The sequence below is a fragment of the Drosophila serrata genome, unplaced genomic scaffold (genome assembly GCF_035046125.1).
Source record: "Drosophila serrata isolate PLE 108 unplaced genomic scaffold, ASM3504612v1 contig_276, whole genome shotgun sequence".
Classification (NCBI taxonomy): Eukaryota; Metazoa; Arthropoda; class Insecta; order Diptera; family Drosophilidae; genus Drosophila; species Drosophila serrata.
This window is the reverse complement of record NW_028257174.1, coordinates 5,598,631-5,611,426: the sequence shown is the minus strand read 5'-3', so window position 1 is coordinate 5,611,426 and position 12,796 is coordinate 5,598,631. Positions and strand designations below refer to the sequence as shown.

The 12,796-nt window shown below is 39.9% G+C and overlaps 1 protein-coding gene across 1 annotated transcript in view; it reads left to right on the top strand.

Annotated features, from left to right (window-relative positions):
- trol (terribly reduced optic lobes) overlaps positions 1-12,796 on the top strand; it is a 63,534-nt gene that overhangs the window by 25,884 nt on the left and 24,854 nt on the right. The window contains exons 3-19 of the mRNA XM_086835712.1: positions 1,837-1,947; positions 2,239-2,361; positions 2,707-2,838; positions 2,934-3,047; positions 3,238-3,363; positions 4,045-4,551; positions 5,537-5,715; positions 6,997-7,090; positions 7,694-7,864; positions 8,250-8,399; positions 8,581-8,713; positions 9,231-9,316; positions 9,550-9,666; positions 10,154-10,351; positions 10,724-10,972; positions 12,204-12,431; positions 12,535-12,777. Of these exons, the coding sequence (XP_086691838.1) occupies positions 1,837-1,947; positions 2,239-2,361; positions 2,707-2,838; positions 2,934-3,047; positions 3,238-3,363; positions 4,045-4,551; positions 5,537-5,715; positions 6,997-7,090; positions 7,694-7,864; positions 8,250-8,399; positions 8,581-8,713; positions 9,231-9,316; positions 9,550-9,666; positions 10,154-10,351; positions 10,724-10,972; positions 12,204-12,431; positions 12,535-12,777 (2,961 nt within the window). The remainder of the gene's footprint in view (positions 1-1,836; positions 1,948-2,238; positions 2,362-2,706; positions 2,839-2,933; positions 3,048-3,237; positions 3,364-4,044; positions 4,552-5,536; positions 5,716-6,996; positions 7,091-7,693; positions 7,865-8,249; positions 8,400-8,580; positions 8,714-9,230; positions 9,317-9,549; positions 9,667-10,153; positions 10,352-10,723; positions 10,973-12,203; positions 12,432-12,534; positions 12,778-12,796) is intronic.

Sequence of the window (12,796 nt, the reverse complement as noted above, 5' to 3'; positions counted from 1 at the left end):
ATATTTCCTTTAAAAGCTATGCACTTTTATTTATTATTGAATTTCATATACATTTTATTAATTTAATTCCAAACTTAAGTTACAAATTTACCTACATTTTTGTTGTATACGTTTTTGAAAAGTTTTTAAACAGGTTAGGTCTTTTGACTTATTTTTAAAATCTCTTGCTTTTCATACCTTTTCAGGGTATTATGTTTTCAGTCAGAAGCTTGAAACTCAATGAAGGAATCATTTCCGACCTCACAAATCATATATATTCTTGATCAGCATTAAAAGCTGAATCGATTTAGCTATGTTTGGAGGAAAAAAAATTTTACAAAATTTTATCAAATTTTTTTAAGGGGTTTCTTCATGAAATTAAAAAAAAAAATCGAAAATTTTGAAAAGTTGTTTAAATAAAAATGTTGTATGCAGATTTGTTAACCTTAAAAAAACCAACTCAGAAAAGCTTTCCGATTGAAAATTAATACATTTTTGACCGAGTTATGACTGATTTTCACTGTAAGGGTATAAACATATCGGTTTCCCGAAGATATACCATTTCAGGGTATTATAATTTCAGTCAGAAGCACGGAAAGTAGTTAAGGAGTCATTTCCGACCCTATAAACCATATATATTCTTGATCAGCATGAAAAGACGAATCGATTTTGCTATGTTTGGAGGAAAAAAAATTTTACAAAATTTTTTCAAATTTTTTTAAGGGGTTTAATCATAAAACTTGAAGGAAAAAAATCGACAATTTTTAAAAGTTTTTTAATTTAAAATCGAGTATGCAGATTTGTTACCCTAATAAAAACTTGCAAAAAACTGATTGTCAAATTAAAATTAAAGCATTTTTGGCTTAGTTATGATCGATCGAAACTGCAAAGGTATTCAAATTTCGCTTTTCGGATATATACTTCTTTTCTAGTTTATTATTATATAGCTTAATGAATTATTTTTGGTATATCTTTAATCGTTTATACAATAAATAATAAATAACTACATCTTGTTATTTATTGCCTAATAGTATTTATTGTTTGGTTAGACATTAACAAAACCTTTTAATTCAAAAGTTGAGTGTTTTGTTTTGACAGTGCAAAAAGTATCCCCGTGAAATCTCCGCTAATTGTTTGCTCCCGAATTGGCTTTTACTTTAAGCTGCTCTGATTACAACACTCCCCCCTTCCCCTGCTCTCTAATGTTCACTTAACTTTTCTTTACTTTTAATTAGCATCTGCGCTGCCTTCCACCCACCCACTCCAGCATCCTTTGTTATCTATATCCCTATATATATCCTGCTGGCTTCGCCTTGCTGCTTGTAATCAAATCCGCGTTGTGTCACTTTGTGTTGTGCGAAAGAATTATCCGAAAAATATTTGTAAAATTGCTCAAGTTGTTGCTGCTTGGCTCTTTGGCTGCTGCTGCTTCTGCTTTTGCTTTTGCTGTATGAAATATTAAGCGGCGGCAAAAAAGGGTTCAAAAGGGCCGAGTGGCATGCACAGGAAACTGTGGCTAACGAATGGACCTGTCACTGGGTGTGGAGTCTGCCTTGCTGTCTGTCACAACACAACAGAAAAAAACATACACACACACCTAACAAACTTTTGCTTTCAAGTTGACGGGTGGTTAGGGCGGAAGTCCTTGTTAAACTGCATCCGGTTGTCATCTAATTGCAGTCAGAAAAGCCAATCATCCTGGGCCTGTCTCGGCTGCTGCTCCTGCTCCTGTCAGGGTCTGGAATTTCACACTTTTAGCCTTTGCTATTAATAGATTTCATATAGAATTTCAATTTAAATTTTATTCTAGCATAAAGTTTAATCCTGAATCCTGTTCTCTTTTTTTATCCTTTGCAGAATGCCAACCAAACGAGTTCCGTTGCAACAATGGCCAGTGCATCGATTCCAGGAAACGTTGCGACTATCAGGAGGACTGCGAGGATGGCGAGGATGAGAATCACGAGTGCCGTAAGTGCTAGAAGATAGAGCTACGTTAAGGCCGAGATTTATGATACCAAAAACAGAACCAGTTATAGTAGATAATACAAATGCTAAAAACTATAGTTAAGCCGCTTTCGTAGTAGTATCTAAGACTAGGATAAGTCCTAGGAAACCACTAAACGCCTTCGGCTATCCCCCCGCTCCAGCGACTAACCCAATGTCTCTCCTTTTTCTCTCTCTCTATATGTATAAATATCTCTCTAACCGCCATGCTAACCACCACATGACCACACTAACCCCCGGTTAACTAACCATTAGCCGCCGCCTGCAGCGACATGGAGTATCAGTGTCGCGAAGGCACTCGCTGCCTGAGCCTAAGTCAACAGTGCGACGGTCATGCCGATTGTGCTGATGGCGACGACGAGGAGCACTGCGACGGAAGTGAGTAACCGCCATCTTGGTAACATTTTCATTAGCCATTCATGACATCCGTCATTTGTTATTCAGTCATCCGCTTAGGGATATGGCAGGAGAAACTATAAATATAGGTTCTTATAACCTCAACTATGAATATTAATCAGAACATGACCGAACAAGTTTCTTCTAAAAACCAGTGTTGCCAGTGAATCAATTTATATATTTATTGAGTTTTCTATATATTCTTTTACAATCTTTTTTATCCTAAAACATTCCCAAAGGTTGACAACACTGAGTATTAATGTCTTTACTTTCTCTATATTTCTTTAAATTCAAATCTTTAAACATGCTGCTTACTGCTGGGTACAGTTGTGCCCAAGCTGCGTTATACCTGCCCCAAGGGCAAGTTTACCTGCCGGGATTTAAGCTGTATATCGATAGTCCATCGATGTGATGGGCGGGCAGATTGTCCGCATGATCGATCAGATGAGGAGGGCTGTCGTAGGTGTTCAAAAACGAGTACAATCGATAACTAGTCAAAACTCTCCTCTGTCTATCTATCTGTCCGTTTATTTTGCTTTTCATTGGGAATGCAGCCTGTCTGTACGACAAATGGCAATGTGATGACGGCACCTGTATAGCCAAGGAACTGCTCTGCAATGGCAACATCGATTGTCCCGAGGACATATCCGATGAACGCTACTGCGAGGGTGAGTAAATCCTGCGAAGAGTTGCTCTTGGGGGGGTCAAGTTAGAGGAGGTAAGTGCGCACCATTTCATGAATCACTTAATCACAGTCAAAGTCACCCAAATCACAAATATCTATATCACATAAAATCACCTCGCCCAATAACTAACAATCGCGTGCTATCGATTTACTATCGATATCGTCGTCGTCAGGTGGCTACGTTGAGGATGAGTGTCGGTTCGATGAGTTCCGTTGTGGGACCGGTGAGTGCATACCGATGCGTCAGCTGTGCGATAATATCTACGATTGCAACGATTACTCCGATGAGAGTAGCTGCGGTAAGAGTTTCGTGTTTGTGTGTGCGTCGATAACAAATCGATCAATTTCCTAAGTGTGTCCTGTTTGATGCGAGTCCCCTTCAGACTCTCTGTCCTTCTTTATTATGCTTTCGCCGATCTTCGTGGGTAACTAAAATCAATAAGTTTGGTGTTGGTATTCTCTCTCCCTCTCTCTTGTTCTCTGCCATTGTCTTATTTGTGCTTTCTTCGCTGATATCGCTTTTATATATATATATATATCGCCGTTCTGGCGATATCCTACTGTCCCAGTGTGTGTGTGTCAATCGATGATTGTTTGATTTTGATTTTAACTCGATACATTTTATTTTTCTTTTCCCTTCCCCTCAAAAATATATATAAAACAAAACCCCGAATCCGAACCCGAACCTGAACCCCCCTGGTTGTGGTTATCGAATGCTCAAAATTAATCGATTAACTGCACGTCAACCTGTTTCGGAAACAACAACAACAACAAACCCTGCATCGACGACCAACGGATACCAATGATACCGATTACGATCCAATTTTAACTTGAACTAAAAACTGCATGAATTTAATCACAAAATCCCCCTTAACCCAACGCCCATGGTCTGCATGCGGTTGTCCTGTATCACGTCCTGTCGTGTTATGTCTCGTGTCCACATCGATAACAAAACCTATCGGTCGATCGCTCGGGATTAGACGACGGTGATGAAGGTCCAACGGATGCTGTGGGCATTCCCTTGGGCGGCTATCGCCCGCCACGTCCTCATCCCAGCCGGCACAAGAGCGATGGCCTGGACGCGGAGGACATGTACGAATACCAGGTGGTCTATCAGCCAAGCAATGTCTACGAGAAGGCCAATTCCCACAATCCCTGTGCGGAAAATCAATTCCGCTGCACCACCACCAATGTGTGCATACCGCTTCACCTGCGCTGCGATGGCTCCTATCACTGCAACGACATGAGCGATGAGCGGGGATGCGATCAATACCGTCGTCCAGCGGTCTCCACACGGCGTCCACCGGTCACGGTCACCACCTGGTCACCATGGCATGCACCTGGCCAGTTGGAGCATAGAACCAGCACCACCAGGACCACATCAGCCCCAAGAACCACAACGACCACCGATGCACCGCCTCGGCGAGAGACCCCACCGGCATGGCCACCAACGACCACTAACCCAATAACAACAGTCGGCGTAGCGAGTAGGTGTCTCCAATAATCCGGAGAATAGTGTAGCATATACATACATATATCCGGCATAGGGGTAAAGCGTAACCAAGCCATTATAGAAAACCCTTAAGGTGTTTACTTTGCAACAAAAAAGTGGCTGGTGAAGGGGATTCTTATTTTCGATTTTATCCAAAAATGTAATAACGAATATCTCTATACAATCGATAAACTTGCTTGAAATATCGACAGTTCATCGATAAATTGTAGATTTTCAAGGGCTTTCATTAATTTTATTGAATTTAATCATTTGCTTTACATGTTTTAAATCGTTTATTAAAGTTAAAAGCATGTAAAGTGAGTTAGTGTATTCAAATTTATCGAATTAATTAAATTTGTAATATCAAAATTTATTTTTTTGATCAATAACGTTTAAATTTCCTTACAAAATGAAACTATCATGCCCTAAAAAGAGCTTTGTAACCGGAAATGGGCACAAAGAATGTAATTGGCCCTTTCCTGTATTCATTTTTTGTTTCCATTTGTATTATTTTTTTGTGGATTTCCCCTAAACCATTGTTAATTTTGTTGCAAAGAGTAAAAACACAACATGGGCATGGAATTGATGGCACAGGTACTGGTTAATTGTTAGCATTACCTTTAACTCTAAGTTTTGACTAGTTGATGGGTCAAGAAGTGGATGAGGAAGCGGAAGTAAAAGTGCATGCTATGTTTTTGGAACATAGAAACCTACTTTAGTCATAACCACACACAAAACACAAACACAAACACAAACACACACACACACCTCGGCTAGCTAGTTAAGCCTTTAATTTAAATACTTTTTTAATTGATTTGCCTCACTTGTACATATATATCCCACTCTGCTCTCTCTCTCTATTTCCGTTCTCCTTATGGCTTGTTTTTACTATCATTGCGATTATCCATTCGTACCGCTGTGTCACCCATCATCATTCCACCAAAAAACCAAAACATACAACAAAAAAATACATACCGTAGGCAACCCATCAATGTCCCCCTCATCGGCGGCGGGGATTGGGGGCAACTGCCTCGAAAACATTGAATTCGCGTGTCACAATCGCGATTGCATTTCGATTGAGAGTGTCTGCGATGGCATCCCCGACTGCGTCGACGCGGAGGACGAGGATTATTCGCTCTGCAACTGCAGCGGTGACAAGGTGAGTCCTGGAACAGGACACCACCCCCCCCCCCCACTCCAATCCCCAACACAAACACAACACACACACATATTGCTCATCCCAATTAAGTAGAGAACTTTGGAGCTTTTTGACAATATTTAATAGTCATTATTTTTATATTAATAATCAAGTTCTTTTATTTAAAACAAAACTTATTCCTAATTTATTTGCAATCATGTTGGTTTCAATTTAAAGAATAGGGTTAATTTACTGCATTTTGTATATCTTTACACTCTAGAAACTTTATTGATTAATTGATAAATTTGTATATTTTTGTTCATTGGACGTAATCATAGATTAAACATATTTTCTTCCTCGGAAAATTCAACAAAAGCTTCCTTAACTTTCTTTAGAAATCTATTTAGTTATGATTACTATAATGTATAATTAATACAATTCCATTAAATATTTGATACTTGATTGAATCAAGTATTGTAGGTTTCTAAAAGAATTTTCCATTTCTTTAAAAAAAATTGAAAAAAATTCGAACTTTATTATTAAACAAGTAAGAAGGCTAACTTTGGCACGCCGAAGTTTGTATACCCTCGCTATTACAAGTATATAGAAGATTTAGTGCATAGTTTCATAGTTAATTACTGATCATAGTTCTATAAATCGTCGGATTGTTCCTATATCAGCTATATATATGTATATATATAGTCATCCGATTCGGCATGCTCTGATTTATAAACTTGTAAAAGTATATAGAAGAATAACTACATAGTTTTATTCAAATAGCTTGCTCTTAGATTCATGCCAAAAAAATTCTCGCACATCTGTGCATATGATTCCCAACTAGTTCTAACATCCCCGGAACGAAGTGATTGCTGCCGGCCGCGTCTCAGAAAGTGTGGTGTTACAAAAGTTGCAAGTCATTGTTTATTAGTGTTCAAAGTTAATTACTGATTATAGATACAAACTGTTTATTATTACTTACTGTTCATAGATACTTCCTTGTCAGGGTTAATTAGTGATCATAGCTAGTTACTGATCATAGTTAATTACTGATCATAGTTCTATAAATCGTGCGATTGTTTCTATAATCTAAAGTCGATAGATAATCGAATTATTATAAATTTTTGGCTAATTTTGAGCTATATCAATATATATTACCTTCCAGAAGTTTAAGCTCTTCGTTAGATACATAAACACACTGCTACACACACCTAAATACCCCTACATACCTCTAGACACCATACACACACATACCTACGCTCTCACCTGTACAAAAACAAACACACATTCTCATGCTTTCTTCAGTACAAATGCCAACGCGGCGGAGGCTGCATTCCGAAAGTCCAGGTTTGCGATGGCAAATCGCAGTGTCGTGACCGAAGCGATGAGAGCGCCTGCCGTAAGTACCATCTCTAGCATACTCGCTTTATATTCTTCTACCATTACTACCATTAAGATCACTCGCTATTTTAAGCTATCTTTCACTCGCACACTCTCTCTCTCACACTCTCTTTCACTTTCTAACGAGTTCTTTTTGGTTAAATTCAACAATTAAATTAAAACCTTAGGTTTAGTTTTGATTGGTTAAACTGCATGATCTCAGGTTAAATTTATCAACTAAACTTTAACCGTAGGTTAAGTTGGCCTCCGCTAATTGGACAATCCCTGAAAAATAACCATATATGATATAAAATTTTTGGTTAAATTCACCGATTAAGCTTTAACCGTAGGTTAAGATTGAGCTGCCTTCGCTAATTGGACAAAATGCTAACTGCTAGTGCCACAAAACCCCACAATTCCTCCATTTACACCACTTTCTAAGAGCTACAAACTGCTCGTATAGACTTTTGTTGCTAACTGTACTCTCTGTTTTGTTCTCTCTTCGCCCCAACGGGGTTAACCCGAAAACCCGTGTAAAAAAAACACACTATCCCGTACTCTGATACTCTGAAACCCGACTCTCCGACTCTGTACTTTCCCGCTCCGATCCCTGATCCTGCAGACCTCCATGGGCGCTTCAATAGAACGCGCCTGGGGGTCGAGTGCCTGAGCCATCAGTACCAATGCGGCGACGGAAGCTGCATTTCCGGATACAAACGCTGCAATGGCATCACCGACTGCGACGATGGCGCCGACGAGAACAACTGCCCGTTTACCTACGACGATAACTACGGTAGTCCTCCTCCATCTGATCCGAGTTGCCCATCTGTGTCTAGATCTGTGCCTCGGGAGCTGTGCCCAAGACTGTACTTGAACCGAAGAAAAAGTCAAGAGAAGGCTCCCATTTAATGGCAACTTTGAGGGGTTTTCTGTGATACTGAAATCTCTTATAGATAATATTACTTGCTGAAAATCCCTTAGAATTTCCTTTAAATTAAAGCTTTTCCTTTTGGCATTTTCTTTGAGGCATTCCTAATACATTTTTTGAGCTCAGCTGCCGCCTCTATATAAGCCTATCGATCTGTCTCAGGGTCCTTGTCCCTGCTATAAACATTACATTTTTCTTTTTATTTTTCCTCCAACTTTTCACACACACACACACACATAAACCCTCACAGACACCGACCCGGAAAACAATCCGCTGAATGAATGTGAAATCCTTGAGTTTGAATGTGACTTTGGTCAATGCCTGCCGCTTGACAAGAAATGCGATGGCAACATGGACTGTGACGATGAGACGGATGAGCTCGATTGTCAGTCCTATACAGGTAAAAGAGATGCCCATCCTCCAAACCTAACCCCCAAACCCCCCTCTAAGAGGCTCCAGGTGCTACTTACCACAACTACTACTACTAGCAATAACCACCACCCACATCCACACTCAGTCAAAACCCAAAACCTCATCTCGAGTGATCACCATCCCATACCCATTCACCGCATCATTCGCAGAGCATTGTCTAGAGAACGAGTTCGAGTGCGATGACTACTGTCTGCCCCGCGATCAGCTGTGCAACGGCATTGCCAACTGCAACGATGGCAGGGACGAGCGCAACTGTACCTTTTGCCGGGACGATGCCTATCTGTAAGCCCATTGCCCAAAAGTCATATACCCATCAAAATCATATTACTTCTACGTGCCGTATTTAAACTATCAATTATACTCAATGAAAAGAAATATTTAATTCTTAAATCAGTGTCTTGCCTGGACACCCTTGCTTTTAATCATTATTAATTTTTTCATCTCTAGAATTCGATCCATTGCTAAAATGATTCAATTAAAATATTAAATAACCTGTTTAATTTGTTAAAATGTAAATTTCAAGTAATTCAAAAAACTATTGCAGCAACCTATCAGAACTTTATTGGTATGATCGATCTTATAATCTATAGCTCAAACCTATTCCAATCTATCGCCTATCCCATCCCTATCGTATCATAATCATGTTTCTCCCGTTCCATGTCATGGCTCCTACTCCAACAACAACAACACACGACAATACCACATCGACACTCAAAAACCACACCAACATTATCTCCATCATCATCATGATCATCATCATTATCGTCATCGTAACCGATATTCATCGCTATAACGATAGTTGCAACACTGGCGAATGCATTGCCGACACGCAGCGTTGCAACGGTAAAGCCGACTGCGCCGATGGCAGCGACGAACGTCACTGCGGTAAGAAGCTCCTAAAACCGATCCTGATCCTGATATAGATCCTGATACAGACCCTGATCCATTAAGTCCCATCCCAGCACTATCCTAGACTGTACTTAGTAGTTGGTTTGCTTCGCTTTTGGATCGCTTTCTTTGGTTCTTTGATTTTTAGTTAGGAAATACGAATTTAAGTGGGAAATGTAGCATATACCCTTTGTTTCACCGAGTGAATATTTTATTTTTATAATTTCAAGAAAGGAAATTATGTCTGCCGAATCAGCTGGCCTGCAATGGCACTTGCGTTCATCGGAGAATCAAGTGCGATGGCAAAATCGATTGCCTTGATGGTTACGACGAGAAATATTGCAGTGGTAACAAGTCCAATCAGAAATTTAAAATCCCTTCAAATTATTTCAAGAACTATAACTGTGAATTTGTTATCCTTTCAAACTATATGAAACTCCTGAGTTCGTTATACTTACTATTTGAGACTCTGAAAGCACTGCTGTTCTTCCACAATTCTATGACACATTTCCCTTCTGAACTTCCTCTCAAGAATCCTTATTTTTATGCCAGAAACTTGAAAACAGAAAGTCCTAGAAGCTGATTTCATCTATCCACTATTCAACTGAAACCTAATTCTCCCTATGCATTGCTCTTTCTATATCTTTAATCTATTTTGCTGCCTCTAACCTTTGCCTTTTTCGTTTAATTAACGATTTATGTCTTGTCTTGTTTCATCTCTATGTTAAACCCCATATACAACCAACATCACCGCCAAACAACCAACATCCTTGCCACATGCCACATGCCAAAAACAAAAAAAACACACACATACAACACCAACAACCCACTCAGCCACAGGGACCCGACACTACGACACAACAACCACAATGAATGTCCTTGTTCCGCAACCAGTTCCCATACCAAGACCCAGGCCCTGTCACCTCAATCAATGGCGTTGCTCGAGTCTCGAATGTATTGATGTTGAATTGCGCTGCAATGGCATCGATGATTGCGCCGACGGATCCGATGAGGGTCTAACCTGCTTCGATGGTAATCGCGTTAGATTTCATCTTCTTTTTAGGATCTACAAATATAAACAATTTGATCTTATTTTGTGAGAGGGGGATCTTAGAAAAAAATCAGATCGAATTGTTATAATTTCATATACATTTATATAACACATTTACGATACAATGCACAGTAGCTTATAAGTCCCCAAATCCAATTTTGGAAGCAGGTTTGTATGAAAAGGCTATTGCTAGTGCTTAAGCTGCCTTCAAGAGGCCTCTCTCTCGACATAATCCATAATCATCCCGCTTTCTTATCTCTATTTCTTGCTGCAAAACCACAACAAAACACAACGCATCCAAAACATTCAACATATACACATCGCATGCCGACCTATATATATATCATATATAGCCACCAATCGACTCAAACCCAGCGACTGTGCCCCGGATCAGTTCTTCTGTGATGAGTCGTGCTACAACCGCTCGGTGCGATGCAATGGCCGAGCGGAGTGCGCCGATGGCTCCGATGAGGTGTCATGTCCACCAATTAACTCATTGCCGTGTCCGCAGCATCAGTGCCGCTCCAGTGGCAAATGCTACTCGGAGAGTGAGCGTTGCGATCGCCGGCGGCACTGCGAGGATGGCTCCGATGAGGTCAACTGTAAGTCTCCGTCTCCAGCATCTCTCCCATCTCGATCCTTTCTCCTCTCTCTTCCATCTCGATATCGTCTCATCAGTGACAATGGTCGGATTTCCGACCTTTAAGTGTCTGCTTATATACAATTTATATATAGATAAACATTTCTTTGAGCACCTTTTCTAAGTGTCTGTATCCGTGAGCACTAAGCTTCTTAAGCACCCACAGAGTCAAAGCAAAGACAATGTAAGGATTAAAATGCATAACGCGAAAGGAATTTTTCAACTATTTATTAAATTTCTAATATCTTGTTTACGTTCGCCATATTCTATATATTGTCTTTGGTCAGTGAATATGAATATCGTAAAGCACTTTTGAATATCGTTTTTTTTTCAATATACGAAACCATAAATTACGGAAAGGTAAAGATACACAATCTGATCTCTGTTTCATTTTGCACAATATACATAATGAATATGAATATCGTAAAGCACTTTTGAATATCGTTTTTTTTATATACGAAACCATAAATTACGGAAAGGTAAAGACACACAATCTGATCACTGTTACATTTTGCACATATATCTATCCATATGTCGTACTGCATTTGCATATATCGTATGAATATCGTATGTGCTTTTTCATTTGCTAATCTGTCTCTCTTTCTCTCTCTCGTTCTCTCCCACTATCCACTCCGCTTTGAATTGAATTTTGTGAATATATATTCGTTGCATTTCACTTGAGTTTTCTGCACCATAAAAAACACCACATACTCCCCCCTGAATATCGCAAATCGTAATTCACTCTTAGGCACTAACATCCTGTGCAAGGATCACGAATTCCTCTGCTTCGATCGACAGTTTTGCATAAACGAAACGCAGCACTGCGATGGCTTCTACGACTGCCGGGACTTTTCCGACGAGCAAAATTGCATTGGTTAATGATCTAATGATCCGAATTTTACTTAAAACCCTAGATCTCTTTTGATTTTTGATCAATTTACTACCTCAATTGGTATTTATAGTTTATGTATAATTATCCTAAGTTTGCTTTAAGTCGACGACCCGCATGCCTCAAACATATTATGCACTGTTTTTCTTATACATATATATTCTAGATATATATTGTCTCTCTTTCTCTATATATATATGGATATTCCAAATCAAAATTGTTATTAGATTTTTTCAGCAAAACCTTTACAGTTAACTCTCAGTTCTTGTACTGATCTAAGACTTTTGCTTTTCCCCATATACAGGTTGTGCCGACAATCAGTTCCGCTGCCACAATGGTGACTGTGTCCAGGGATCTGCTCGCTGCGATGGCTACCCCGAGTGCTCCGATGGCTCTGATGAGATCAATTGTGCCGGCTCTTTGGAGTGCCAACCCAATCAGTTCCGTTGCGATAGTGGTCAGTGTGTTAACTCGGCGGTGCGATGCAATGGCATCTCGGATTGTCGCGATAGCTCCGATGAACGTAACTGCGGTAAGTCCTTTAAACCTTTAGTATCTTTACACTCTCTTGCCATCACCATTTGCCGGGGTTAAGCAAACAAACAAAGAAAATCAATGAAATTGAATCATATAAGGTCATCATCCTGCCGAGGGCAATACGGCCAGGCCAAGCACGACTTCTAGTAGCACCACTAGCACCACCACCGCCACCACCACCACGGCAGTCACCCCGCTGAGAATCCTCTGCCCACCGACATCCTTCAGGTGTGACAATGGACCCTGCATCTCTCTGGCCATGCGCTGTAATGGAAGGATTGATTGTCCCTATGACAGCAGCGATGAGGTGGATTGTGGTCCCATTAGCAACGAGATTGATCGTAAGTGAGAAGAGAGAAA